At 63.3% G+C, this 27,163-nt stretch overlaps 1 protein-coding gene across 4 annotated transcripts; it reads left to right on the forward strand.

Annotated features, from left to right (window-relative positions):
• Window positions 1–3,396: 3,396 nt before the first annotated feature.
• SMTN (smoothelin) lies at window positions 3,397–27,132 on the forward strand. 4 transcript variants are annotated; one of them, XM_080395908.1, is made up of 21 exons: window positions 3,400–3,908; window positions 9,313–9,473; window positions 9,702–9,795; window positions 9,906–9,984; window positions 10,076–10,413; window positions 12,137–12,239; window positions 12,485–12,723; window positions 12,870–12,942; window positions 14,256–14,354; window positions 14,789–15,169; window positions 16,327–16,421; window positions 19,767–19,925; window positions 20,018–20,093; window positions 20,371–20,535; window positions 21,094–21,156; window positions 21,324–21,387; window positions 21,711–21,881; window positions 21,957–22,080; window positions 22,153–22,304; window positions 23,611–23,782; window positions 26,190–26,329. In XM_080395908.1, exons 1-20 carry the CDS (start codon window positions 3,858–3,860, stop codon window positions 23,753–23,755), a joined length of 2,832 nt encoding a protein of 943 aa, XP_080252034.1. In that variant the 5' UTR covers window positions 3,400–3,857; the 3' UTR covers window positions 23,756–23,782; window positions 26,190–26,329. The 4 variants fall into 4 exon arrangements, with proteins under 4 accessions (XP_080252035.1, XP_080252032.1, XP_080252033.1 ...); XM_080395909.1 differs by lacking the exon at window positions 23,611–23,782 and having other exon boundaries at window positions 3,397–3,908; window positions 14,789–15,112; window positions 26,190–27,132; XM_080395906.1 differs by lacking the exon at window positions 23,611–23,782 and having other exon boundaries at window positions 3,398–3,908; window positions 26,190–27,132.
• Window positions 27,133–27,163: the final 31 nt, after the last annotated feature.

Raw genomic sequence — 27,163 nt, forward strand, 5'->3', positions numbered from 1 at the left:
GGGAGCTGGGGGGCAGCCCTCCACCCATCCCTTGTCCTGCCACATCTCTGTAGGATGCACCCACCAGGTCCTGCGCCCTCTCTGGGGGATGGGGGAACAGCACTACATCCACCCCCAGGTCCTGCTGCCTGTCTTTATGCCAGTCTCAGCCCTAACCCAGCTACGTGGTGCCCAGGGACTTGCTGACTGGAGAGATCTTGGCACATCCTCATAACCAATGCTGTAGTCCCCAGGAGGGAGAGGAGGAGGAGGAGGAGGAGGAGGCACTGAGACCCCTGCTGCTTTCGCAACCCAGGGATTCAGAGGAGCTTTTCCCCTGCCTGGGAGCTGGGTGCCACCAGGGCCCTCCACCATGGAGTGCCCTGGGTAGCGGGTCTGGGAGCCCCAAAAATCAGCCAGCATGACATCACTGTTTATAATAGCAGGGTGCTCCACAGGAGCTGCCCTGGTGTCAGCACACAGAGGAGTGGCAGCGTCAGGCTACACGTGTGCTTGCCATGGGCAAACAGCATGGTGCAGCTATCCTCCTCCTCCTCCCCCCCTCCTCCTCCCTGAGCATGTCCAGCTGTTTTTGTCAGCCAGGCGTGTGTGCCTGGACGAAGCATCCCCCTGGGGTGGCAGGTCTCATCTCCCTGACTTCCTCCAGGAGATGGGGCCAGCAGGTCCAGCTGATCTGTGACCTTGGGAGTGGTCACAAAGTGCTGGGTGTGGGGTGAGCAGGAGCAACACAGGTTTGTGAGTGTCAGGTGTTCCTAGGAGAGGAGGGACAAGGCTGGGAAAACTCCGTGTTGCTGAAGCAAGTGGAAGGAGGGTGGAGAGAGGGGTCCCAGGACCCTCCTCAACATGTGGCCAGGTCTCCAGCAGCCTGTGCAGCCCTGCACTGCCAGGGTGGCACTGGCAGGACAGCAGGGTGGTAATGACTGCCCCTGTACTTCTCTCTGCTGCCATGCCCAGGGGAAAGGCCACAGGCTCAAAAGAAACTGAACTCTCCTTCCCTGGTGCTGCAGCCAGGTCCCCACCCTGGTGTGCATTGTCCTACCCTTAAGTCAGGCAGGTGTCCCCAACTCTGGGCCAGACCAGTCCCAGACACAAGCTGGTACAATAAAATTCCATCACTGGTATCTACCATTACATATCTGCAAAGGGAACCCAAAGGTCAGGGAGCCCCAGGCCCCTGGTCCCTGGTGCAGGTTTGTCCCGCCTGCTTGGCAATCTGCCCACCTACACTGGCACATGACAGCGACCCTGTGATTTCTGCAAGTGGGTGAGATCACACCCTCACCTGTGCATGCCCACAGCCCTCCTTGCTCTCCTCAGAGCCAGGCCTGGAGCCCAAGTCCCTGTGCTCCCTGAGGGTTTTGTAAATCTCTCCTCGCTCCACTTTCAAAGGAATAAGGAGGTCTGCTTTCCCAAGGCTGTGCTTGGCTGGGTGCACACACACCTCACCACCCTGGGGAGCCCCAGCAGGATGCTGCGTGGAGCAGAGCAGGGCTGTGGCCCCCTGCTGCACTGGTGCTTTGAGGTGGGTCTGCGAGGATGTGGCTAGGTCATCACCTGGGGTAAAGGAAACCAGTAGAAGTGAATACCTGCAGGAGCAGTGGCAGGATAAATACCACTGCACATGCTGACAGCTGTGCATCCAAAGCTGCTTTATCAGCATGGCTCAGTATGCCTCTGCAGCTGGGTGCTTTGTGCAGGAAGCCCAACATCAATGCTGCCAGCCCACTGGCAGAGGGGCTGGGGGGCAAACCAGTTGCATACCCACCAGCTCAAGGTTGCCAGTTGGGGCCCCACACACCCCCCAAAGGAAGGAGAGCTTCTGCCAGCTGTGCTGCCTGATTGCCCAGGGCTGGGTGTTTGCCTGGTACCTGCTCCCCAGCCACAACCTCAGCCAAAGGGCTGTGTAATAATGAGCAGAGCTGCAGGCAGTGGAAACCTCTGTGCAGTGCGCAGCAGCCCAGCAGCAGCAGAGGGCTCATCCAGCAAGGGGATGTTGTGTCACTCCTGAGGCTAGCAGAGGGATAGGAAGGACCTGTTGGGCAGCACAGTGCTTGTAAGTGTTGGCTTTAGCACAGTTACTTGGGAAGATGCCTTTGTGCTCCAGCAGAGCCCAATGCTGCTCAGGGTTGGAGAGCAGAGAGCTGCCAGGGAGTCAAGTGGAGCAGGGAGCAGAGGGTTCTGGGATGCCAGCCCAGCTGGAGACCCACACTATCAAACAGGCCTGGAGTAGGACGTCTGAACCAGCTGTACCCTGGCATGGAAACTGCTGGAGCCTCTAGGCACCTCCACCATGCCCCATTTTTCTGGCCTACAGTGGTGGGTCTTCCCTCGTGGCAGAGGAGGCTGCAGTCCTGCTCCATCCCATGCACCTCTCCAGAGAGCTGGAAACTCCCAGGAGAGCAGTGAACTGGATCTCAGTGACCTGCTCTGGGGAAGCCCATTGGTTTCCGGGCTGCTGGGCAGAGCAGGGAGGCAGCTCCTTGCCCCCTCTCCCAGAAGCTGGAAGCAGGTGGCGGCTTGCCTGCTCTGCAGCACCCACACCACCCACCTCCAGGCGATCGCAGGAGCAAGCCAGGCTTGGTCCTTTCCAGGGAGTGCTCCTGGCCTTTGTCCAGAAACCAGACTAAGCCCCACAAAGACGAGTGGGGCTGCAGCCTCACAGGTGGGGAGCTCAGGGTCTCCATGGGATCCTTCCTTCGCCCTGACACACAGGCTTGGCCACCCTTATGGCACTGCCATCTGGGACTGGATGGTTGCCCAGAGGAGCATATATATTATACCTGTACAGCCCTAAACCCCTATATCCCCTGTTGCTCCCACCCCTGGCTGGGAGAGGGAGCTCACTGTGAGTGAGTGGCAGCAGAGGTCGGGCTGAGAGGTCAAGGGCCAAACCGGCGTCCTGCAGGATGGTGTAGGGCCAGGAAGGGCTGAGGACACCGACAGCAGCTCCTGAGTGCAAGCGAGCACTGGGACAGACCATGGAAGGCAACACAACCATGTCCCCAAGCAGCTCTTGCAGGGTGGGGGGCTCTGGCAGTACCCTGGAAATTAATCTTGTGGAGGCGTCAGGAAAAGGCTAAAGCAAGCCACTCAGAAGTGCAGGGGTGCCCCTCATGGTGCAGCCTCCCCCAGGGCAGCTCTCCGCCCCCCCCCCCGGCACCTCGCGAGCTGGAGGGGGTGCGGCCCCTTCTCCTGCGGGCAGGGGCACAGACAGACTGGGGGGTGGATGGATGGAGCCGGCCTGGGCTGCAGGCTCTGCCAAGCTGGCCCAGGGTGGGGGGGCCGCCCTCCCCCAGCCCCGGCCCCTCCGCACCGGCAGGAAGGGCTGCGCGCGCAGGGCCGCCGTGCCGGCCCACGCGACACGCACGTACAGGTGTTGCCGGACGCTGTCGCGACAGGGAGCGCCGGGGGAGCAGTCCGCTGCACCGTGACCCCGCGCCGGCCCAGGCCCGGGCTCTCCGCACGGGACCGGCGCGGACAGGGGTGCACCCGCGGCTGCGTGGGGAGAAGCCCGGAGTGCCCGGTGCAGCGACCCGGCCGCACGGGCCCGGGGCCCCCCCGAGCCCCCCACCCCGGCCCGGAACCCCTCTCGGCGGCCACGGGGGTGGCGCTACCCCTGCGCGGGGGGGCGGAGCGGGGGTGGGGCCGTGCCGTCCCGCCCGGCGCGGAGAGCCAATGGTGGCGGCGGGCGCCGGGCGGGGCGGGGCGCGTTGGCGGGAATCCGCGGGCGGCCGCGGGGTTGTGGGGAGCGCGGGCCGGGCCGGGCCGGACCTAAAGCGAGGGGAGCCGAGCCGAGCCCTCTTTGTTGTCTTGGCTGGCTGCCGAGTCCCGGCCGGCGGCGGTGACACGGCCCCGGGATGTCCCAGGAGAACCTTCTCGGCATGGACGAGGGAGCGCTGCGGAAGCTGGTGAGTCCCCGCGGCGGGTGGGCTGCCCGCAGCCTTTGCTGGCTCGTGGCGGCTCCCGGGGGCACGGGCCGGAGTGTGCCCGGCGGTGCCCGGCGCCCCGTCGAGGCCGGGCGAGAGGTGGCTGGCTGGGGCGCGGGCAGGGCGGGCAGCCGGGCTGGCCCCGGGGGCTTAGCCGTATCGTGGGCCAGGCCGCGCCTTCCGTAGGTGCTGGAGCTGCCGCCGCCCCTCAGCCTGGGGGATGACGGGGGCCGCTGGCCAGGACCCGCCGCAGTGCTTGGTGGGGCCGGAGAGCAGCACCGGAGGGGCCCGAGCTGTCTTGGGCCGGAGCTCTGGGCGCAGGGCAGCTCTAGCACGGCCCCGTCCTGCCCAGGGACGCCGCAGGCTCTGGCCCCGCTGCTTGGTGGCCTCGGCGCTGCGCTCGCACCCGCGCTCAGGCTGCAACTGAGCGTGTTGGCCCCGTCCCCTTGGCCGGCGGCTCCCGCCCGGGACGTTCTCTCCGGCCGCCTCCGTTAACAGCTCACCGCGCTACCGGTGCCGGCTGCCTCTGCCCCGGCTCTCCGCTGCCGTGCTGCCCGGGGCTGGCCTGTGCCAGCAGCTGCGCCCCGTGCCCTGCCCGCGTGGCTGAGCATCTCCGTGTGTGGCGGCTGCTGCAGCGACGGTCGAGCCGCTTTCCTGCTCCGTTTAGTTCTTCGGGAGTCAGAGCCGAGCCCGGCCTCGCGGCTGCCGGGGCTGCGTAGGCTCGGGGGGGGGGACGACGAGCGCCTTTGTGTCCCAAAGGTGGGAACCCGGGTGTTGGACTGTGACCTGCTCAGTCAGGGCTTTTGCACCGGCAAGACCTACAAAACGCTTGCCCTGCTTCGGGCAGCCCTCCTGCCTGCCCCCAGCCCCGGGGGTCGGGGCGGGGGGCTTGCTGGGTGCCGGGGCTGAGCGCGGGGTGGTCTGGCCCGGCTGGGAAGGGCTGCGGCAGGAAGCTGAGTCAGCCGGGAAGGCACGTCTGCGGGAACAGGAAAGAGTCGGGGTGCCGCGGCGCGGGCGGGGGGCGGGAGCGGCGCTGTGCCATGGGCAGGGGGTCTGCACGGGGCTGCCAGAGCCCCTCGATGGGCCACCTTCAGCCCGCTCTGGGTGGCAGTGCACAGACCTGCCCGTTGGTGGTGGCCCGAGGAGCCCACCGCTCTCTGTGAGGTCCTCTTGGGGTCAATGGAGGGCCCTGGAGTGTGGGGATGGGTGGTCTGGGTTTCTCCCTGTCCGGCCAGTGCTTTAGCTCAGTCATGTCCCAGCAGCTGTTCCTGGACTGAGAAGGAGCCCCAGGAGCAGTGATGGGGTGGGTGCCAGGTCTGTAGTGCGGTTGGGTCTCCAGCAGCCTGGAAAGGTGGATCTCACCCGTGCAGCAAGCACCGCTTCTCCCCAGGGCTTTGTCTTTGACCCACTGGGGCTTTGTGTCCCCAAAGCACCCGTCTCATGGCTCGGATCTCCCTGTGCCTCTGTGGCATGGGCTGGGGAAAGCCTGCTCCAAGATGACGTGAGGCAGGGAAGGAATTATTTTTCTTTCTGGTTAGGTTTTGGCTCCACTCAGCTGGAAGAGGATTAGCCCATATAAGGGAAAACTGCCTCTCCCACTGCTTCCTCCCTTTCCCTCTGCTCTCTGCAGCCTTCTGCTCCAGGTTGCTTCTCCTCCTCTCTCCCAGCAAGTGAGACCTTGGCAACAGTATGTGAGATCCCTGCGGGTCCTGGAGGTAGGAGGCTGGGGGATGTGAGCAGGTTCCTGCAGCCCCCTTGTCAGAACTGTGGCTGGGCTGAGAGCTACTGGTGAGCCTCTGCCCCCCATCTGCCTCACACAGGCATCCACGTGGTTTCACCCCCCAGCTGCCTGCTGCTACCCCAGTCCTGGGGAGACCAGTTGGGATGAACTTGTGATGCAGCATGAAGATGACCAAAGGCCTGGAGGAGCCCAGGGGGGGAGCTGCAGTGGACAATGTGGGTTGGGTGCTGCTGCCAGGTGGCCCTTAGCTGACTGTCTGGAAGCAGGGGATTATTTGCTCAGGGCTGTGCCGAGCTCCAGGCTGTGTTCTGCTGGCCCAGGCTGGGGAGTGCTTGCCTCTCCCAGCCCCTCCAGTTCTCAGTGTGGTTAATTAGACAGGCAGGATGCAAATCCCCTTGCAGGCAGAGACAGGGCAGGCTTGAGCTAGGAAAGTCACAGCCATGAGCTCCCCTTCTTATACCTGGTGGCCTTTGGGAAAGGCTTCAATGACCCCAAGGAGCATTGCATCTCTGCTATGTCCCTGTCACCCAGCAATCCTTCCTGCTTTCCTCTGCTCAGGAGGAAGCCACACTCTGTGGCTCCTTCCAAAAGTGACAGCAAAGTCTAGGGCTGCAGGAGGTGTTTGATGTGCCTGGTTCCTGTTCCCAGAGCAGTTTGCCAGTGGCCGGGCTCCAGCCTTCCCAAGTGCTCTGTGCTCAGCTGCTCTGGGAACCAAATGGATGCAGGGCAGTAATTAGCCCTCCTGGAGGATCTGCCAGCTGTGCTGGGGCTCTGAACACTGCTCTGCTTGAGCATCATCAGGAAAGCAGCTGATGGGTGCCTTGCCAGCACCCTTTTCACAAAGCCATGTTGTGTGTGTGCTGAGGCAGGCGTTTGCTCATAACCACTAATTTGCCGTTGGCTGGGCAGGGCTGGTGGGGCTCTGGCATGTGCTGATCCCTGGGCCTGCCCATGCCGGCAGGGTTGGGCCTCTCGGACCCTCCCCACCCCTGAATCCAGCTGTGGTTTCCGGCACACTTCCCCTTGCTGCTGGCCATGGAGCCTCCAAAGCCACTCATTTGCCTCATCCTGGCTCCCTGCTGACGTGGGCTTGGGACAAGGCTCTTTCTCCCGCTCTGCTGCCATTTCTCCTGTGGGGAGAAGACTTCCAGGACCTGGGTGCAGGTCAGGTCCCAGCTGGAGCCTCCTGCGCAGGGCAGACCTTGGAGCTAATAGACAGGTGTCATGTAGCACGGGGGTGCCAGGGTTCCCCCTGCTCTGGGATGTGTGGGGTGGGTGCCCCATCATGCCTGCTCCCCCCCCCCCCCCCTTCCTTGCACTTCTGGCTTCTGCAGCTGCTGCCCCCCTCCTCATTGCTCTGACCCAGCTGCTGGAGACAAGCCATGCAACACCAGCAGCTTATTTAGGGAAGGACCAGGGCTTTGGCCTCCTAGCATGTGACAGAGTAGTGTTTTTCTGTCCTCAAGGCCTTTGCATGGCTGTGGGGAGAGCCGTGCTTGCCATGGGGCCTCCACCTCCAGCCCCTTGTTTTGGGCTGGACCAGGTTCTGTTGCTCCCCCAGCCCGTTGCTGCCACCCCCATTGCTGCCACCATCGTGCACTGTGGAGCTGGGCTTCCCGGTCAGCCAGGGTGTCCACTGTCTCTGCTGGATCAGGAAGGGCCCCATCTTATGCCTTTCTCCTGGAAGCCAGCATCCCTGCCTGTGGCAGCATCCCCAGGGTGCAGATGGCTGCCCCGGGCAGGCAGGCCCAGTGCAAACGGGAAATGGGAGGCCCATGTGGACGAAGGGGCTGGTTTCCTTCCTGACATCCCCCTGCCCTGGCAATGCAGTGGCTCCTGCTCTTCCCAGCTGCTTCCTTGCCCTTGCACTGGCAGAGGTGCCAGCTCTGGATAAGAGCTCGGGGGCCTGCAGCCCCAGCTCTGGCCAGGAGGCAGACACATGCTGCTGCGGGATGTGAAAAGTGGCGCATGGCACTGCCAGCCAGGGGGGTGGGGGGGTGGGGGCTGCCAGAGTGGGAGGGAGCATGCCCCTGCAGTTGCATGCATTTTCAGTGCTGGGTTGGCATGGAGGAGCTGCCCCAGGGGTCGGTGGTCCCAGCTGCCAAGCATCCTGCTAGGGCAGGGGTCCTCAAACTTTTTAAACAGGGGGCCGGCGCGTGGATGAAGTGGCAGGAGGTTATCTGTGGCTGCTTGGTTTCCCCCCACCAACCCCTGGTGGGGGGGGTCTGTAAATACTGGGGGCCGGATTGAGGACCCTGGGGGGCTGTATCCGGCCCGTGGGCCGTAGTTTGAGGACCCCTGTGCTAGGGTTTCCTGCCAAGCATCCATCTGGGGAAGGATAATGCCCCTGGCTGGCAGGGGCTGGGTTCACTGGGATGGAAATATCCTCCCCTGGTCCCCAAACCCCAAGCAGGCAAGGTGAAAGGCAATGTCTTTGTGGGGGCTCTGTGAAGGGGGGTTCTGTGGGTGGGTGGTGGATTGGGGCCCTCAGCACTCTTCAGCCTGGGTACAGCTGAGGGACCAGCCCTGGATTCCCACTGCAGTGGAACCTGAAGAGCCCGGATGGGTGGCCTGGTGGTGGCCTGTGGGACTGGGAGGGAGGGGACTGATGTTCTTGTGCCATGGCGTAGCTGCAGCTGCTCCCAGCATGCTGGGGCTTGTTGCTGACAGCAGCTGCTGGGGGTCACAGGGTTTATTTTTAATGAGCTCCATGGGAAATTGCCTCCTGGGCTCGGTCCTGATGTCCCACAGCAGGATGATGGGAGGACAGTGGGGCTGTGCCTGCCCTGGCTGGCCTTTCCCCGCAGATTTGGCTGCCTTCTGCCCCTCTTCAGCTTGGGAGGGGCCTGTGCATGGCCCCCTCAAAGCATTTGGGCCTGTGGCAGGACGGGGGCTGGGGACCTGATCTGGAAGAGGGGAAGCAGCTCAGGGTGCCTGTGCCAGGTCCTGGCACGTGGCCTTGTGTGGGCTGAGAAGCACCCATGAGATGTTCATGGGTGGGCTGTAGGGGGGGTCGTGGCCACGCTTCCTACATACAGAGGGTTGGACTTTGGTTTAGGACAGATCCTGCTCATGGATTGGCTCTGAGAGCTGCCTGCCATACCCTAGTACTGGGTGAGGGTAGGGAGGGCTGCAGGGGGGTTGAGGGGCACCTCTCCTCAGTGGGGTGCTGGGACCCTCCAAATCAACACCTCCTGGGGGCTGTGGGGGTGGGAGGGGAACAGACTCTGCTGTCCCACTCTGCTGTCTCACCCACCTTGCGTGGAGCGGCTCATCCCTGTGCTGGTGGCATTGGGAGGCAGAGCTGCAGCGAACCAACCCATGGAGGCTGCATGGACCACCAATGGGCATTTATGCCATGTGCCCCGTCTCCTTGCCCCTCGCATGCCTAGAGGTCTGGATGCCACCATGACAGCCCCTCTTTGCCATGGCTGGTCTCAGCATCCTGCCCCCCGGGGGGAGCTGTGCCCGCTCCCTGCAGGGCCAGGCAGTGCCGGGCAGTGTATGCGTGGGCCCTGACAGACAGACGGCCCCATTGTATGGTGTGTGGGCAGCCACAGCAGCCCAGCGGAGGGCGGTACCACGACTGAACTGGGGGGCCACAGCCACTGGTGCCAGTGCTGAGCCCTGCCCTGTCACACCCAGCTGGAGGCAACGCTGGACCTGACTGAGCGGCGCCGCATCCGCTCAGCCATCAGGGAGCTGCAGCGGCAGGAGCTGGAGCGGGACGAGGAGGCGCTGGCATCCAAACGCTTCCGCCCGGAGCGTGGCAGCCACCGACAGGACGACAAAGAGAACTGGCCGCGGTGAGTTTATGAACTGGGGCCGGGGTCTCACTTTGCTCCAGGGGACAATGCTTGGCCCCACTGTGGCTTGAACAGAGTTGGGTGGGTGTGAGGGTGGGAGCAGCCCGGCGCCAAGCTGTTTGGTGCGTGGGAGGTGCCCATTGCCTGTATTTGCTGGCTGCCTACGAGAGGACTTTGCTTCTGAGTACCCATGGCAGCTCCCTTCTGGCTGTTCTCGCCCCTGCGCAGGTCCCAGTGCCTGGAGGAGGAGCAGCAGGCAGCCCTGGCTGCCTTGTCCCAGCAGCTTGAAGCCATCACTGATGTGGAGGAACTGACAAAACTGGTGAGCGACTGTGTGCCGGGGCTGACTGTGTGCCGGGGCTGACTGTGTGCCGGGGCTGACTGTGTGCCGGGGCTGACCCTGCTTCTCTCCTGGGTCTTTCCTTCTTGCAGCTGCGGGCAGCAGGTGAGTATGAGGAGCGCAAGCTGATTCGAGCTGCCATCCGCAAGCTGCGGGCTGAGGAGATTGAAGGTGAGGCACCATCCTTGGGTCCCAGAGCAGCTGCACTGGTGAGCCTGTGACATGGGCAGCTTCCTAAACACTGCCTTTGCTTCCAATCCAGCTGCAACCCTGGCTGGGAACACGCAGAGCAGCCGAAGGGACAGCAGAGAGCCTCCTGCAGTGCCTGGGGATGCAAAAAGCAGCCGGAGGGATGATGCTGAAACACCAGCCCTAGCTGACAGTGGGAAGAACAGCCAGAGGGGTGATACTGAGCTGCCAGCCCTGGATGTGAGTGGGGAGAGCCATGACAAGGGCAGTGCTGAGCCCCTGGCTACATCTAGGAGTGGGGACACCAGCCAGCAGGATGATGCAGAGCAGCCGGTGCTGGCTGGGCCAGAAGACAGTGGCCACAGGGGTGCTGCAGAGCAGCCCCCTGCCCAGGAGGCCAAAGGCTCAGTGGTGAGTGTGCAGGGTGCTGCTGGGGGGATAGAACTACTGAAAACCTCCCTGGGCTCTTGTGCCAGCCTGCCTGTGGCACAAACTCCCAGGCATGTCAGGCACACCACCTGAGGGAACTGGGGAGGTGGAGCTGGGGGCTTGGGGGATGCAGCTGGGCTGTGCCAGTGTGGCTGCAGTGGTGGTAAGCTGGGGGCTCAAGTCTGGGTGTCCAGGCTTCTCCCTGAGGATGCAGCCTGGGTGTGAGTGCTGTGGGGGAGTGGTCTGTGAGACCCCTCAGTGTGCTTGGTGCACCCCTTCCTGCTGTGGCTCTGGCGATGGTGCTCTTTGGAGATGTCAGCCACTCATCCTGCATGCAAGCAGCTGCCTGCATCAATCCCCTTGCACAGGCAGAAACCATGATCCCCCCATCCCCCTCCCCATGCTGGTTGTTCCTGCTGGCTCTTGAGGTGCTGGGGCTCACTCTGGAGCAAGGCTGGTGCCCACCAGCCATGGTGGGGGCTCGCTGGGTGGGGGAAAGCTGAGCTGGTGTGCAGGGCTGAAAGGAATGGCACATGCCTGGGTTTCCTATGCAGCAGTGGTGACCCCACAGGGGACTGTGGCTCTTGTGGTGGTAGGCAATTGCTGCAGGGACACCATGTGAGGTTGCCCTTTGCAGGAGAGGGTGGGGAAGGGAGAAGAATTGGTTATAACCACAGCTAAGCAGGAAGGTGTAGGTCCCCACATCTGCCTCCATTCACCCCAGCTTCCACTTCTGCCTACCCTGGGGCCATGGCAAGTGGCTGCAGGGAGGACCATGGCCCTGTGCCACCTTTCAGCACTGTCTGCCTTCCCCATCCGGATGTGCTGGCATGTTGCCCCCAGTCCTGGCTGTGCTGGGACATCTCCCGAGCAGCTGGCGGGGCTGTTGCACTCTGGCTGATTGATCCAAACCCAAGGCCATTTCCCTTAAACGGCGGCTGCAGTGGTGCCTGGGTTTGGGTCTTGGTTTCCCTGTGCTTTTTCAGGGTATGGGTTGCTCTCAACCTCTCACTCTGACTCCAGGGCCATCGGTGCCTGGAGCCCACAGTGTTCCTAGAGGCACTGGCACAGCCAGGACTGTGGCACCCTGTGGTCTGGCTGGTGACAACAGAACACCGTGCCTGGTCCTGCTCAAGCATATGTTGGGGACATGCCTGTCACCTGCATGTGGTCCTGTGCACAGAGGATCGCATCATTTGCTGAGCAGAGCTGCTGGTGCTGCGGGGCAGGGACAGGGTGATGCAAAACTGGGTGATCCCTGCCTCAGGGGCACTAGACAGGGTCTGTTTTCCCCTCCTGGCAGCCATGCTGGACAAGGCTGGTGTACTTGTGGCCGGGGCCACAGAGGGACCCCAGAGCCAGCTCCTTGCTCCATGCCCTGGTGCTTATCAGCCCCATGCAGAGGAGTACCAGGAGCTGCAGTGTTGCACAGGGTTTGGGCCCCTACTTCAGTGGATACAGCATCTCCCTGCCTGGTGGAGGCAGCAGGGTGTGGGGACACTCGTCTCACTACCAGCCTCCTGCAGCGAACCCTGTGCAGGGAGCGGTTTGTCCATCCCTGGCAACATGCCAGTAGGGACCTGGGTGGCATGGGAAGAGGCCACGGCCTGCAGCATATCCCTGGCTGGGTGGCAGGGGTGGGACAGGGTGACCTGGTTAGAGACCAGAGTGGGGCTGGCCCCGCTCACACCCTGCTTTTCTCCAGGCCCACAGGCAAGACGACATGGTGGAGCGGGAGCATGTCCCAGCTGGGATGCAGGAGCTATGCAGACAGCAGGCGGGAGACCCCCAGAAACCCAGCACCCAGGGTGAGTCCCTGTGAATGCCAGTGCCAAAGCTCTGTCTGGGTGCGTGCCTGGGGCTGGAGCAGTGCCAGGGCCAGCTGCGGGCAGGAGGATGGAGAGGGCAGTACCACATCTCCCAAAGGTGTGGGCAGGGGAGCCGAGCACCTGGCGGGGCCATGGGAGCCGCGATGCTCTGCAGGTAGCCACAGGGATCTCCTGCAGGTAGCCACAGGCTTCTCCCCATGCAGAGCCTCTTCTCTCTCCTGCAGCTGTGGTCTTGGGGACCCTTGTGGTCCTGGAGCTGCAGCCGGCCCAGGAGCCTGGTCTGGAGCCTGAAGATGGTGGCAAGGAGCCGGCGCAGGGCCAGCCGTGCTCCCTGGATGCAGCCCAGCCCAAGGGGCAGCACCAGGCAGCTTGGAAGGAAGGGAGCCCCGGCAGCCCTGCCACAGCCCAGGAGCCCGGTGGAGGGCAAAGCCACCAGGTGGAGCAGCCCAGTGCTGGCAGCCAGGTACGGAGCTGGCAGCACGGTCCAGGGCTGCCACTGCCCTCTTCACTAGGGGCTGGCAGCCCTGCAGGTGAAGGCAGCCGGGTGGTGGGAGGGAAGGCTGGGGGGGAGGGTGTGCTCTCCTCAGCTGACTGCTTTGCCCCTTTCAGTCCCTGCAGCTCGGTGTTGGGGTGCGTGGTCAGGTGCCAGAGCCAACCAGAAGGTGTGGGGAGGCATCAGTGGGTAAGTGCAGCCCCACAGGGAGGGAGTACTGGGGCTGTGCCTGTGTCATGTCCACCTCCACTGCCCCCCTGCCCTGTGGCGCATGCATCCGCCGGGATGGAAAAGTGCAGGAAAAGGAGTCAGCCCTGGGGATGTGATTTAAGTCTATGCAACTGGGACAGGAATGTGAGGGCAGGACATGGCCAGGCCAAGGGCCATCCACAGCCAGTGGCCATTTGCCACCCAGCTGTGCAGTGACAGTGCCTGCCCCAGCTGGGTGCCGGAAGAGCAGGGTGCCAGGCGGGCTGTTTACCAATCCTTCAGCTCCAGGCTGGGCAGCAGCAGGGCCATGAAAGGGAATCCGTGCAGGCAGCAAACCCTGGCCTTTTGCATTCTTTGTCCCAATAAGGCTAGGAGTCATGCGTCTGCTGACCCTGACCCCCCTGGAGCTATGCTCACTGGCCCGGCCAGGGCCAAGCACCTTACTCCTCCCTGGAGCCTTGAGGGATCACAGTGGCCAGCAGCTGCCATCTTCCTACTGCTGGGAAAACCATCCCCATGGCTGTGCTGGGAGAACAGGGGGGTGGGGGGGGGAGGGCCAGAAGGCAGCTCTTTGTCCCCAGGGTCAGGGTTCCCACTTGCAGCCACCCTTGCAGGTGGAGATCCTCTTCTTCCAAGAAGCCCTGAGGGGCTGCTGGCATCTGGGAAGGCAGAAACCTTGGGGAGATGCTGGTGGGTGGTGGGCTGCAGCACCAGGGCAGAGGGAAACATACAGTATCTGACTCTCCTTGTCTCACCTAGGGGCTGAAACCTGGGTACTGGGGAGAGGCTGAGCCCCCCCCCTGCCCCTTGCAAACTCAGGTATCAGCATCTCTGGCCCCAGGCCAGAGCACTGCCTGCTCAGTGCCTGCCTGCACCCTGGGTGCCCCCAGGCAGGGGCTGAGCCACTGGGCCCCCTCACCTTCCCCTCCCGAGGCAATGCAGGGCTGGCCCTGCTATGCCAGGGCCTGGTGGGTGCAAGAGCGACCCCAATCTTCCAGCACAGACCCCAGGTACCACTCACTGACATGCTGGGGTGTGGGTACCCCAACATCTGCCTTGCCCTCCTCTGCAGTGTAGTTTGGCACTGCAGGGCAGAACCAGCTGCCTGCGGTGCACGGTAGCCTCTGAGCAGTGGTGGATGTTGGCATTGTGCTCTGGGCAGTGTGGGATGACAGGGAGAGGGGCCCCAGAGACTTGGAGGGGGGATGGGGTAGAGGGCAGGGATGGCAACAGCACCCTGTGCCTTGCTCACCCTCTGCTCCCCTTGCATATCTGGCCTGTCCCTTCCCAAGTAGCAGTGACCACCCAGGATGTAGCAGGGACCCCGGTCTGCCTGAACACTCACCAGCTGGAGCAAGCGCCCTCCTGTCTGCGTTTGGCTGGCCGCACAGGTAAGGTCCCAGTGGGAGCTGCCTCTGCTCTCTCTGCTTCCCAGTGGTGGGAGAGCCTGGGCAGGCACGGAGCTCTGCAGTGGCAGGACACTGCTGGCTGCTGCTGGCTGAGCAGTGCTGGCTGCCCACCTGCTTTCTTGCCCCTGTCCCCCCTCCCCTCCCCAGCATCCACCCTTCCCCACCCGTGTGCACAAGCACCCAAGGCCCCAGTGGAAGCAGGGGGGCCGGAGCTTGGAGGGAAGGGCAGCATGGGGGGCGGGGGGGGCGGGCAGCATGCATTGCGTTAGCACCGAGGCATGTGCGTGGTGGCAGGGCACTGGAGGGGGGTTGCGCCCCCACGCACGGTCTGGGCACCCTGGGGCGCAGCGTGCCTGGTGGGGTCGCCGCACCACCGGTGACCCCACCGTGCTTGTCCCGTGTCCCCCCCCCCCCAGAGCCCAGCCCCGCCGCGTCCCTGCCGCGGGCCGCCTCGGTGCGGGAACGCGCCCAGCGCTTCACCCCGGCGGGGGCGGGCGGCGCGGGGGGGCGGGCCGGGCCCGGCCAATGGCAGCGGGGGCCCCGCACGGCACCGCCGGGGACCGCTCAAAACGCGCGGGGCAGCGGCGGCAGAGGCGCAGAGCGGCGTCCGGCCACGGTCTCTGCCAGTCCTCGCCCCGGCCTCGACGGCATGAAGACCTGCTTCACCATCGAGATCAAGGATGGGCGCGTGCGGCCCCTCGCACCCTGCGTCGTGGCCACCCCCGGCAGCCAGCGGGCAGGTGGGCACCGCGCAGGGGCGACCAGCGGCAGAGGCACCCCCGGCAGCCAGCGGGCAGGTGGGCACCGTGCAGGGGCGACCAGCGGCTGGGGCACCGGGTGGGTGGGTGGGGCGGGGGAGACGGGGTGGTGCAGGCAGGTGGTGTCCCTCGGGAGACAGCGGGGGGGTGGGTGGCAGGGGCAGAGAGCCCCCGTTTTGAGGACGGGGTGGGGAAGATGAGCTGCGCAGCAGTGCGCTGTAGGGATGGCGGGCCTGAGTGGCATCACTCAGGGAGGTAGGACTGGGAAAGGTGGGAGGTAGGACTGGGAAAGGTGGGCGGGTGGGCCCACATTTGGGAGGCAGGCACCATAGGGACAGTGGGCAACAGCAGGCAGGTGGACACTGGCAGAGCCATAAGCAATGTGGGACAGTGCTCCCAGCAGGATGATGTGGGCAGTGGAGTAAATGGGTGCCAGTGGGCAGTTGGGCACTGGCAGAGCGACAGGCACCAGTGAGCAGGTGGAGACCAGCAGGGAGATGAGCAGCAATGAGCAGGTTGGGTAGTGATAGGCCAGGCAGGCATTGATGGGACATGTGAGCAGAAGCGCTGGCATTTGGGTGCTGGAGGCTGAGCATCTGCACTGCCAGAAGAGCAGGGACCATGGGCAGAAGTGTGCCTGGCAGCCCTCACCCTTTGGCAGGGACACTCAGCCTGCTCGGGGCATCTCAGTACTGGCCCTGCAGCCTGTCACTCTCCCTGCTCTCCTGCCACATTCATGCTCTGGGTCCTTTCCCAGCCCCCTGCCCAACCCCTGCAGGCCTGCCCCATCCACTGTCCCCACTGACCTGCTGGTCCAGGGGATTCCATGCTGTCCTGCACTGTCCCATCCCTGCTGCTGCGCAGTGTCTGATCTGGCCCTGCCTGCCTGTGGATGTGGCTGGCTCAGGATGCTGGGCCCATCCCTTGCACCAAGGGGGTCTTGGCTCCAGCTGGAGCACTGGAAAGTACCCTTTCATGGGGGGAGGAGGATGAGCCAGGGTGGGAAAGTGGCCTGGTTTCCTTGTCCCTTGGTTGTATTCTGAGCCCTTCCCCTGTGCCGGAGTTCAATGCCCACTGCTGAGGCAGGGTGCGTGCTGCAGCCAGGCAGCCTGTCCAGAGCCGCTCCCCAGGTGTGGAGCTGAACCTGCCAGGCTGGGGCTGGGGCAAACCCTGTGTGCCTCTCATTCCTCTTGTAGAGGTGACCCTGGGGCTGCGCAGCACCCCTATCCGCATCACCACTGTCCCCAGCAGCGTCAGCAGCCTCTGCAGCATCAGCAGCAATGTCACCAAGGTGAGTGCCCAGAAGGGCTGGGTGCCATGGGGTCATACTTGGGGGCTTCTGGGCTTGGGGTGGGGGAGCAGTGACTAAGTTGGGTGGGTTGGCACTGGCGGTACAGTCTGGAAGCTGTGCCTGTTTTCCTTTTTACAAAGAGACCCTGAGGTCCATGTGTATACCCACAGTCCTAGCCACGTGAGTCCCCAGTGCCCTGGACTGTGCCATGTATGCAGACTCTCGGGGTGCCAGGGGGAGAGGTGGGCTGGGAGCCATTTGTGGGTCTCCCTCTGTTTTAAACTCCCTTTAGTGTGGGAGCAGCTCGGGGAAAAATCAATTGCCACCCATCCCTCTATTTTCCCTCCTGGCAATGGACCTTGGTCATGGCGCTGGGGTCCCTGCCCCAGGGGAAGTTCCCTGAGAGTCTCTGATCTACCCTGGAGCTGTGGGCTGGGGTCCTGCCTCCTCCTGCACTGCAGTCAGCAGCAGCCCCAGCCCGCCTGGCCCAGGTGGGATTCTTGGGTGTGACTGGAAAAAAAAACCCACCAACCAAAAAACCCAACAAAAACAACAACAAAGAAAACCCCCAAACTGAAACCTTCTGCTCTGTTTTGGGGGGGGAGAGGGATGCACACGCAGCCCCCCCCCCCCCCGGGTGGTGGAGCTGGGTGTACACAGGAGGCAGCCCCGTGCCTGCAGCCCTTCAAGTGCTTTTATCTGCTCCTGGCCATCTAGGGTAATGCGAGGCGCTCATGCATGCAGCCTTGGCAGGAGCAGGGATGTCAAGTGCAGCGCTGCCTTGCTTGTGGCCCTGCATGCGCTTGGCTCTCCCAGCTGCCTCTACCTACGTGACATTGCCAGTGGCATGGCACCACTGGTAGCCCTGGCTCCGCTGTCTTGCTCCGTCCTCGGCTCAGCCCTTACTGGCATGAAGCAGGTAGCACCCACAGCCTGGCAAGTCTGCTTTCAAGTGCTGCCTGCACTAATTGGCAGGCCCTGCTGCCCGCGGGCAGCTCGCTGCCTGCAGAGGGGTGACTTCCCCGCATTAATGTGCTTGGGCAGGCTTGGCCTGAGCAGCCCGTCAGCTCTCATTAAGGTATTAGCGGTGCTGCCTGGTGGGGTGGGGGCATTGGGACCCATCAGCTGCCCAGCGGGAGACACAGCCTCCAGGTGTGATCCCAGCGGGCAGGGAGGACGAGGAGGCGGCAGCAGCAGCGGTAGTGGTGCTGGCAGCCCTGCCAGGTAGGGCTTGGTCAGAGGGACCAGTGGGGTGTGGGATCTGGGGACAGTGACTGCTGTGGCATGTCCTCTCACTGGTGGGGTGCTGCCTGTGCCCATTGTGCAGGGATCTGCACCCCTGAGGTACTCATCAGGCAGCACAGGGGGAATGGGATGGAGGCCCCCAAAAATCATGGCTGGTGGCTGGGGCCCTGGTGCCAGCTTGGGGCTGGAGATGTTGGTGTGTTGTGGGTGATGCAAGCCAGGAGCAGGAGGGCGCTTGGACGAAAGCGCACATGGCGTGAGTGGTCCCCAGCCCTGGAGCACATCTGACACAATGATGTCCTTGGGCTGATCCCACATGGGGGCTCTAACCCATGCGCTGTGCCCCCCGGCCATGCTAAGCTGGCACTCGGGGGCACTGGCAGCCATCTGGGGCTGGGGGGGCCGCTTGTCAGGGCTCCCCCTCACTGAGCCACCTGGCTCCAGGGCTGGAAATGCTGCCAAGTGTCTGTGCCTGCCTCGGTACCCCTGCACAGGACCCCCAGCCACTGTGACAAGAATAGCCCAGCAGGCGTGGAGCCCTGCTGTGCCGGCCTCCAGATGGGGGTGGTGCACCCAGAGCCCCTATAAAGGGTGGAGGACAGCTGAGGGGCTTGCCACAACGCCTGCTGGACCGGCACTGCCGCCATGCCAGGGGTTAGCCTGGAGAGGCTGGCGCAGGCCAGAGCGGCTGAGCTGGTGGAGCTGCGGCAGGAGCTGGGGGCTTTCTGGGTGGTGGTGGAGGGGCAGCTGGAGCAGGTGCTGCGGCGGGTGCAGCCTCTGGTGCTGGCGCTGCGGGCGCTGGAGGAGGAGCACCTGGAGCTGCGGGCAGAGCTGGCACGCCTGAGCCACCGCCTCGACCTGCTGGTGCTGTGGCTGCGGCTGCAGGAGCCCTCCGGGGAGGACCTCAGCACCCTCTTCCTGGAAGCACTGGACCCTTGCACATCCTTTGAGGGCATTGAGGAGCCTGGTGACCCCGTGGCTCATCCGCCTGCTTTTTCCAGCATGCGCCAGCAATCGGCCCCACACCTCTCCCAGAGCGACAGTGGCGTGAGTGCAGGCAGCTCTGCCCCACGGCAGCGCCTGGCAGGGGGGCGAGAGGCTGGTACCGGCCCATAGGGGTCCTGAGGGTGCCTGGAGCTAAGGTGAAGCTGCTGGCACAAGGTGGAACTGTGGCTGCGGTGCATGGTGATGCAGTGTCACTGGGATCTGCTGCCATTTGGGCTTGCTGCAAACGGCACCCACCTGTTCTGTGCTGCTGGCACGCTGGCCCGGCAGGCGGGCTTCCCGCAGCTGTCCCACCCCCGCCCGCACACAGCAATGGTGAGGTGCAGGTGGTGGCACATGGCCAGTGTCACCGGCCAGCAGCTTTGTGGTGGACCAGATGCAGAGCCAGGGCAGCAGGACAGAGGATGGGGCCAGGTGCGTGGCAGGGTTGCTGCAGTCCCATGCTGGCACCGCCTCTCTGCTGCCTCCGTGCCCTATTCCGGGCCTGGCCCACTGCCTGCTGTGCATTGCTGGGGGGTCGTGCTGAAAAGGACTTGGTGTCCTGGCTTTGCTCTGTTAGGGGCCAGGCTGGCCTAGATCCTGAGCAGGGACGCGGGGGAGGCTCTTGATCTCCTGCGCAAGATCTTTTCTCTGCTAAGTCCCTTAATTCCCTGGAAATCCCTTGTGCCGCTAACAGCACACACTGGCCTTGCCAGCACCTTTCCTGCTGCTGGGCACCAGGTGCTGCCCAGCCTGCAGCACCAGAGCAGACCCTGCCTGCTGGAGGGCCCCGGCGGCTGTGGTGATGGGGTGTGGGGAGTACCTGGGGATGTTTAAGCAACCAGACTGGGAGCAGGTCAGACACTGTCATGCCCTCCTGGGGCAGGCAGTGCTGCAGGGGGGCACATTGCATTTCCCTGCCTATCCTGGTCGCTGCAGTTGCCCATGGTGCCCCACTGGCTGTGAGCTGTTTTGTCGCATGTGGCATGTCTTCTCCAGGGTCCCTGCTGCAAGCGGCACTGGGCAAGTGTCAGGGTGATGGGGACCCTGGACCCTGAGCTGCGTGCAGGGTGGCCAAGCTGGTGCAGGTTCAGTTGCACAGTCCTATCCTTGTAGATGGAGCCAGAGGTGGTGGAGCAGCCCCAGGCACCAAGGCTGGAGCCAGAGCTGCCCAATGGCATGGAGAAGGTCCAAGTGAGGGAGCTGGAGAGAAGGCGCAAGCTGAACATCGAGGAGCTGAACAGGATCGAGGATGAGGATGTTCTGGATAAGATGGTACCTCCTCTGCCACTGGGCTCCTGGGGGAAGGCGGTGGGACCCTGAGCTGGTGGCAGAGGGGTGATGCTGACCACCTCCTCCTCCTGCAGCTGGATCAGACAACAGACTTTGAGGAGCGGCGACTGATCCGAAATGCCATGCGGGAGCTGCGCCAGCGCAAGCGAGGTACTTAGTATGGTGAACCCAGCAGAAGTTGGGCCTCTGGCAATGGCATTGTAGGTAAAGCTGGCAGGGTGCTCGAGCAGGGCTATTCAGCTGTGGTGAAGCAGGAGGGTGTGTTGAGTCTTCTGCTGCATCCCTGGTTGTGCCAGGCTGAAGGCATCATCCTTCCTATGAACTGGTTGTGGACTGGCAGCAGCTGGCAGGACCCCTGGTGTGGCAGGGACTGTGCCCACCCCCCTTGCTTCTCACTGCTGATACCATCTCCCACCTGCCTTTGCAGACCAGCGGGAGAAGGAGCGGGACCAGCAGCTGCAGGAGATGAGGAACCAGGCTACAGCAGGGAGGACTGGCCATGCTACAGAGACCACCACCACGCAGAGCACACAGTCAGCCGATGGCTCGGCACGCAGCACCGTCACCAAGACCGAGCGTCTCGTCCAGTCTAGTATGGGCTGGGCTGGGGGGCACAGGGTTTGCTTGCCCAGCATGGCTGGTGTGCTGGCCCTTCGGGAGGCCATGCAGAGTCTTTCCTGGTGCTCTACCATCTCAGCTTCTCTCTGCTACTTTTGCTGCTTGTCCTGGGTCTGGCTTGACTGTGCTAGAAGTAGGACTGTGGTTGAGGGCTGTGTTTTGCTGTATCTCTTCTGGCTTGTCCAGAGCCTGCCTGGGGAACTTTTAAGGGATCTGCTCTGGTTCTTCCCACCTGATCCTCCATCCTCTTGGGGTAGCAGGAGCCTTGTCTGCACCTTGGTCCCCTACACCTTTGCTCTCCCAGTCTCTGGGTGGCTCAAGCCAAGAGTCACTGTAGGGAGCTGAAGGATGCTCCAGCTCCCTGCTCCTTGCTCTGCCTGGCGGGGCCTGTGCCAACTGTACCCCTCTGTCTACCCTGGTGGGACTTCTCCCTGTTGCACTACGTTGATGTGAGGGTGCTTGGCAGCAGTGGGTGTCAATGAGTACTGATGCCCCCCTGCCCCAGCTGATCCCATAGCCTTGCCCCCTGCAGATGATGGCACCAAGACCTCCCGTACCACAACCATGGAGTCAAGTTACGTGAAGAGATCAGATGGTAAGAGCTTTTGCTGCCCTTTCCCTGTGGCATCCTCGGGGTGTAACCCCAGGGGCACTACTGCTGCTGAGCTGTCGCTGCCTGTGGCATGGGAAGAGCCCCCCACACCTGCCTGGTGCTGCCTCCCTTGGCTCCCTCCCAAGGCCTCTCTCTTTCTCTCTCTATAGGTGGCAACAGCACATTTGTTCAAACCAAATCATCCTACAGCTCCTCTTCCAAGAAGACTGGCAGGTGAGTGGTGGTGCCTCCCCAGAACCAGCCCCAAATGGTCCCTGTCAGCCATCTGCTTGCACAAACCCTCTCTGCCCAGCTTGCAGTGTCCCTGTGTGGGGATGTCTGCAAAGCTCCTGGTCACTGGGGCACATTCGCTGTCTCCAGTGGTCCCCATGGGCCTGGAGACTTGTCTGCCAGCCGGGGACACTAAGCCCACCCCCCTTCTCTCCCAGGGACATGGAGGTCTCCAAAGTGCTAGGACTGGCAATGGGCCAAGGCCACCATATGCCCTTCCCTGGGCTGCCTGCAGCCCCTCTTAACTTCATCTGTTTCTCTCCCAGTATCTTTGACCGTGAAGACGAGAGTGCCTCCAGGCAGAGCAGCCTGGCCGCATTGGAGCGGCGTCAGGCTGAGAAGAAGAAGGAGCTGATGAAAGCTCAGAGCCTGCCAAAGACATCGGCCTCACAGGCACGCAAGGCCATGATGGAGAAGCTGCAGAAGGAGGGTGGGAGGTGAGGCTGGGCTGGGGACAGGCCAGCCAGGGCAGTGAGCGCCACGTAGATAACACCCCACATCTTCTGCTGCAGCTCACCAAACCCTGTGGCAGCACGTACCGCTGTGCAGCGGTCCTCCAGCTTTGGCGTGCCCAATGCCAACAGCATCAAGCAGATGTTGCTGGACTGGTGCAGAGCCAAGACCCGGGGCTATGAGGTGAGTGCCACCTTCAGTCCCCCTCCCCGGGGCCGGTCGATCTGCCCCTCACTAACTCTCCTGCTCCTGCAGCATGTGGACATCCAGAACTTCTCGTCCAGCTGGAGTGACGGCATGGCCTTCTGCGCCTTGGTCCACAACTTCTTTCCTGAAGCGTTTGACTACAGCCAGCTGACACCCCAGAACCGCCGCCACAACTTTGAGGTGGCCTTCTCCTCCGCAGAGTATGTAGCTCTTGTGCAGTCACACAGGCTTGGGGCAGCTCTCCTGCTCATTGCCCGGGGTGAGGGAGGGGCACGGGCAGGGTGATGGTGCTGGAGGTGGGTGCCCATCAGTATCGCTCCCTTTGTGTTGTGCAACAAGGTTTGGACACCATGGGAAAGCAGTGGCTATGTGGACAGGGCCACGAGGCCAGTGCAGCCCAGTTGGGTGGCAAGGGTGGGCATGGGGGTCTGGGCTTCCTGGGTGTGGGGCAGAGCAACCACCCAAAGGCAGGGCAGCAGTCTCCCAAGCCCACCCAGCCACAGGCCGTACATCCCCTCCTGGGGTGCTGGGTGTGGGACCACAGCCCCTGGGGAGTGGGGTTTGTTTGTACTAGGTGCCTCCCTTTGCAGTTGTAGGGGCTCAAATGCCGTTGCAGCTTCTTCAGTCTCTTCCCTTCCCCTTTTGCTTCTGGTTTTCCTGGGTGCTGAGAGATGGGAGCGCATCCAGCTGGAGGGCTGGCAGCCAGCCCCTCTCTCCTTCCTTCTGTCTCTCTTCCCCCCCCCCCCCTCCTCCTCCCCTCCTGCACCCTGCCCAGGGGCAGGGCTGGGCAGGTGGGGATCCCAACCTAGCCGGTGCCCAGGGTGGTGGTGTGAGCTGGGAGCTCCTGCAAGCTCCCTGGGTGCTGTGGTGCTGAACAGTGGAGCAAGAAGGGGCCATGTGCCTGGCTCTTGGTGCTCCCGATAATGGACTTTTTGCCTTAATTGGGGAACCTGGCATGGACTTGAGAGCGCCGTTGATCCCTCCGGCCTGGAAGCCAGGTGCCCTCTTGTCCCTCCTCCTCCTCCAGCTCTTGTGAGCGTCTTCTCCCGAGCTTCCTGCACCAGGACTGTGCTGTGGGGTTCCAAGTGGAGCTGGGCAGGAGGACTGGGCTTGCCACCCCATCCTCCCAGCAGGTCTATATAGGGGCTATATAGAGCGCCACTCTGCTCTGGAACCCGCTCCCTGAGCACCTGGCGCACCAGACACTTCACTCCTCCTCTGCCTTTGTCTGTCCTTCTCTCTGGACCTCACGCCTCTCCACGCTGCTCACCCGCCCTCCCCCTCCCTTGCTTGTGCCCCCCCAATGTCACTGAATGGCCTTGGCGTGGCGGTGCCTGGAGCCCTCCTGCCCCCGCATTGCGCACCCCAGAGCATGCAAGAGCAGAGCAGCATCTGCCCGGGGGAGGGACGGGAACTGCATTGATCTGTGTCTCTTGTTTTCTCTCTTCCTCCCCTCCCCGACTGGGCTGCGGTCACTGGCTTGCCCCTCTCTCTCCCTGCCCCCAGGAAGCACGCGGACTGTCCGCAGTTGCTGGACGTGGAGGACATGGTCCGGATGCGCGAGCCAGATTGGAAGTGTGTGTACACATACATTCAGGAATTCTATCGCTGCCTGGTCCAGAAGGGGCTGGTAAAAACCAAAAAGTCGTAGCCCATTTTCACCCCCCTGGGAGCGATGGTGAGAACCTTCCCCTCCAAATATCTCCCCGTGCCTCAGAGCTGCTGCTTGGTCAGGGAGCAGCTGCTGCAGCTGGGGCAAGAGGCTGGGGAATGCCGGTGGGTGAGGGGCGAGTCCTGGCGGTGTCAACCAGTGAGGCCAAGGTGTTGTCAGGAGAGGGGTAGAGGTTCCAGAATAGCGCCCATGGGGATTTGGGGAAGGGGGGGCTGTGTCACCCTGCGGGGCTGTTGGCTCTGTAGCCACAGGGAGAGCGCTAGCAGGAGCGGTGCTGCTGTGGCTTCTTCCTCCCCGTTGGCTGAGCCTGACCCAGGGGGTTAGCTGCGGGGGATGCCGCTCTGGGTGCTCTGCAGCAGCCTGAGCTGTGCTGCCTGGGTGTGAGTGAGCCCCTCCCCAGGATGCCCTGGCATCACTGCTTGCACTTGCTGTCTCCTTGCCCCCACCCTGGGGTGTGTGCGGGTTGCCAGCCCTGGCTGCGGGAGGGGAGCAGCAGCTGCTGCTGCAGGGCCAGGCATGGGCGATGGTGACCTGCCCACACGGTGCTGCCTGCTCATATATGGGCAGGAGCGGGGAGCCTGGAAAGTGTGACTCAAGGCTTGGGTCCTGCCTCGTCTTGCAGTGTTTGTGTCTGTCTTCAGGGGCATCCTAGCTGGCGCTGGAGCCATTGCTCCCCTGGGCTCCACGCAGCACCAGCACACCGGGGCCCAAATGCTGGCTTTATAAGGACAGAGCCGCTCTCCTTGCGCTGCTGTTGCTTTGCCATCGCTCCCTGAGTCAGGGCTGGCAGGGGGCCTCTCGAGCTCAGGCGGGGGCTTTCCTAAGGCCCTGAACACAGCCTCCTGCCTTCTCAGGGCAGCCAAATCACGAGGTGGGGCCAGGGCCAACCAGGCTGTGGGCTCAGAGCCCATCAACTTCAGTGCAACAGGGGCCCTGTGGGAGAGCTGGGACAGTGGGGCACAGGAGCAGGGTCCCATCAGAGCCCTAGGCTGGGGTGCTCTCCTTGGACCTGGTGCTCCCCAGGGGGCTGGCACCAGCTGTGGAGGGTTCCTTCTCAGCTGTGCAGTTGGGTGGGCTGTGCTGGAGGGCCAAGGTGTGCAGCGGGGTTACTGCAGCCTGGGGAGACAGGGAAGAGGGCTTGTGGGGGTGTGGTGGTGGTGGGTGGCAGCCTGGGCTTCTGATCCTGTTTGCGCTCAGAGCTGCCCAGTGCACCCTGTCACTGAGGCGGAGCCCCTGCCAGAGGGTGGCAGCTGCACCAGCCATGGTATCAGTGGGGGCTGCCAGTTTGAGCCAAGCAGCCCCCAGGTGCTGGCACAGCCCCTGCCCCAAGCACTTAGAGCTGCATCAGCCATTTTTGGCAACAGCAGCCTGGGATGCTCTGGTGCTGTCTGTCCCCTGATAGGTGCTGACACCTGCCACACAGCCTGGCAGGGGTGCAGGCACCCAGGTTGGAGGGGTGGCAGCAGTGGCAGGGTAGCTTGTGGACCCCCACTACCACTAGCCCCCAGCAGAAAGGTGGTGGGGCCAGTTTGGTGGATGGAGGTGGCCAGTTCCCTTCCATGCCCGCTTGGGCTGTAGCAGTGACTACCCAAGCTGTGCTGGCAGCTCCCGCAAGTTGGGGGAGAGATGGCATGTGTAGCCCAGGACGCTGAGTTGGTGGTGCAGGCAGAGTGAGGGCAGGGCTGCCATTCTGCTGAAGGGGTGACTGCAGAGCCCAGAGGCTGCAGGGATCAGGGGGCAGCCATGGCTGCTCTGTCAGGGCCCCCCACGGTTGGCACCTGCTGGCCATGGCCCTGGCTAGACCCTAGCACTGGAAGCTGGTAGGCACAGGCCACCACTGAGCTGGTCGGACCTGGGCAGTGCCCACCCTGCCAGTGGTGCTATCCTGTGCTTGGGGCAGGCACCCCCCAGGCTCTGGTCCAGGATGAGAATGGGAACTGGGCTGGTAGGCTGGCGGGATGCAGGAGAGCAGGGCTGGGGCTTGCAGCAGGAGTGATGGGCAGCATGTGACTGTGACCCCCCTTGTCCTTCCCTGGACCAGCTAGTGGGGTTTGTGTTGGGGCCACAGCATGGATGTATGCCGGCAGGCAGGCAGGCAGGTTTCTCCCTGCAATGCACTGGCATCAGCTGGAGGAGGAGGATGGTGGGCACAGCCTGAGCAGTAGTGGGTGACTGCCAGCACCAAGAGCTGGGGCAGAGAGCACCAAGGGTGGCAAGAAATGCAGGCAGCCCCTGTTGCAGGCAGCATGTGCTCTTCCCAGGACTGTGGGTGCCAAGGGCTGGGCAGGAGCTGACCGGGACTGAGGGCAGCAGTGCTTGGTACCAGCAGGCCCTGGGCAGCGTATGTCCCCTATCCCAGTCCCTGCAGCAGGGCAGCCCGCCCAGGGCCGTGCTGAGGACTGCGTCTCTGCAGGACGCTGGTGGACTGCGTGCCCCTGGTGGAGGTGGAAGACATGATGATCATGGGGAAGAAGCCGGACTCCAAGTGCGTCTTCACCTATGTGCAGTCCCTCTACAACCACCTGCGTCGCCATGAGTTGCGCATGCGGCAGAAAGAGTGCTAGAGCCTGCCCTGCCTGCCATCCTGCTGCCCCCTGCCCTCAGGGTTGCCAGCAGGTGGGGAGCTGCCTGCCCTGGGAGGGTCCTGGGGGGGCCACAGTACCAGCGCTGGGGGGGGGGGTGGGGTGGAGGGGTGGGCTCTGCCACTGGGGCAACCCCACGCCTCTGCCTTGCTGAAGCTCCCTCTGCCCTTACTGGCTGTGGACTGACCCTGTGGGCAGGACAAGGCAGGGCAAGGCTGGCACTGCCAGGGATGCTCCCCAGCTTGGCTTGCCTCCTGTGCTCCAGTGTGTTAAGTTATTTGTTCTCCAGGAGTTGTTTGTCCCACGGGCAGCACCCCTGGGTCTCTGGGGAGGCTCAGGCAGGGCTGTGTCCTTGGGCCCAGGGCTGGCATGGCTCAAGGGCTGAGCCTCAGCCAGTGTCACAGTGCATCCTACAGGTAGCGCACCTGTGAGCGGTTCTCCTTGGCCCCCTGTAAGGAAGTCCCTCTCCCCATAGCTGGCCCTGCTTGGTGCCACCTCCCTGGGGACAACTTCATGGCCATGTGCTGACACCCTGCTTCCCACTGCACTCATGCACCCTGGGGGGCTGCAGTACCCGTGTGCTGGAGAGCAGGTGGGGAGGTAAGAGATTCCCAGGGGAGCAAGGAGCCCAAAGAGCGAGCTGGGACAGCAGCCCCTGCTCTCCTCCCCAGCTTGGCACCGCGTGCTCAGCGCTGCTCCCTGCTCTGTCACCATCTCTACACCTGCGTTGACACATGTACCAACACCAGCCAGACAATAAAGGTTTATTCTATAGGTTAATGTCTCTGCCTCAGGTTCTTCTCCC

Source organism: Falco punctatus (genome assembly GCF_963210335.1).
Source record: "Falco punctatus genome assembly, chromosome: 1".
In the NCBI taxonomy this organism is placed as follows: Eukaryota; Metazoa; Chordata; class Aves; order Falconiformes; family Falconidae; genus Falco; species Falco punctatus.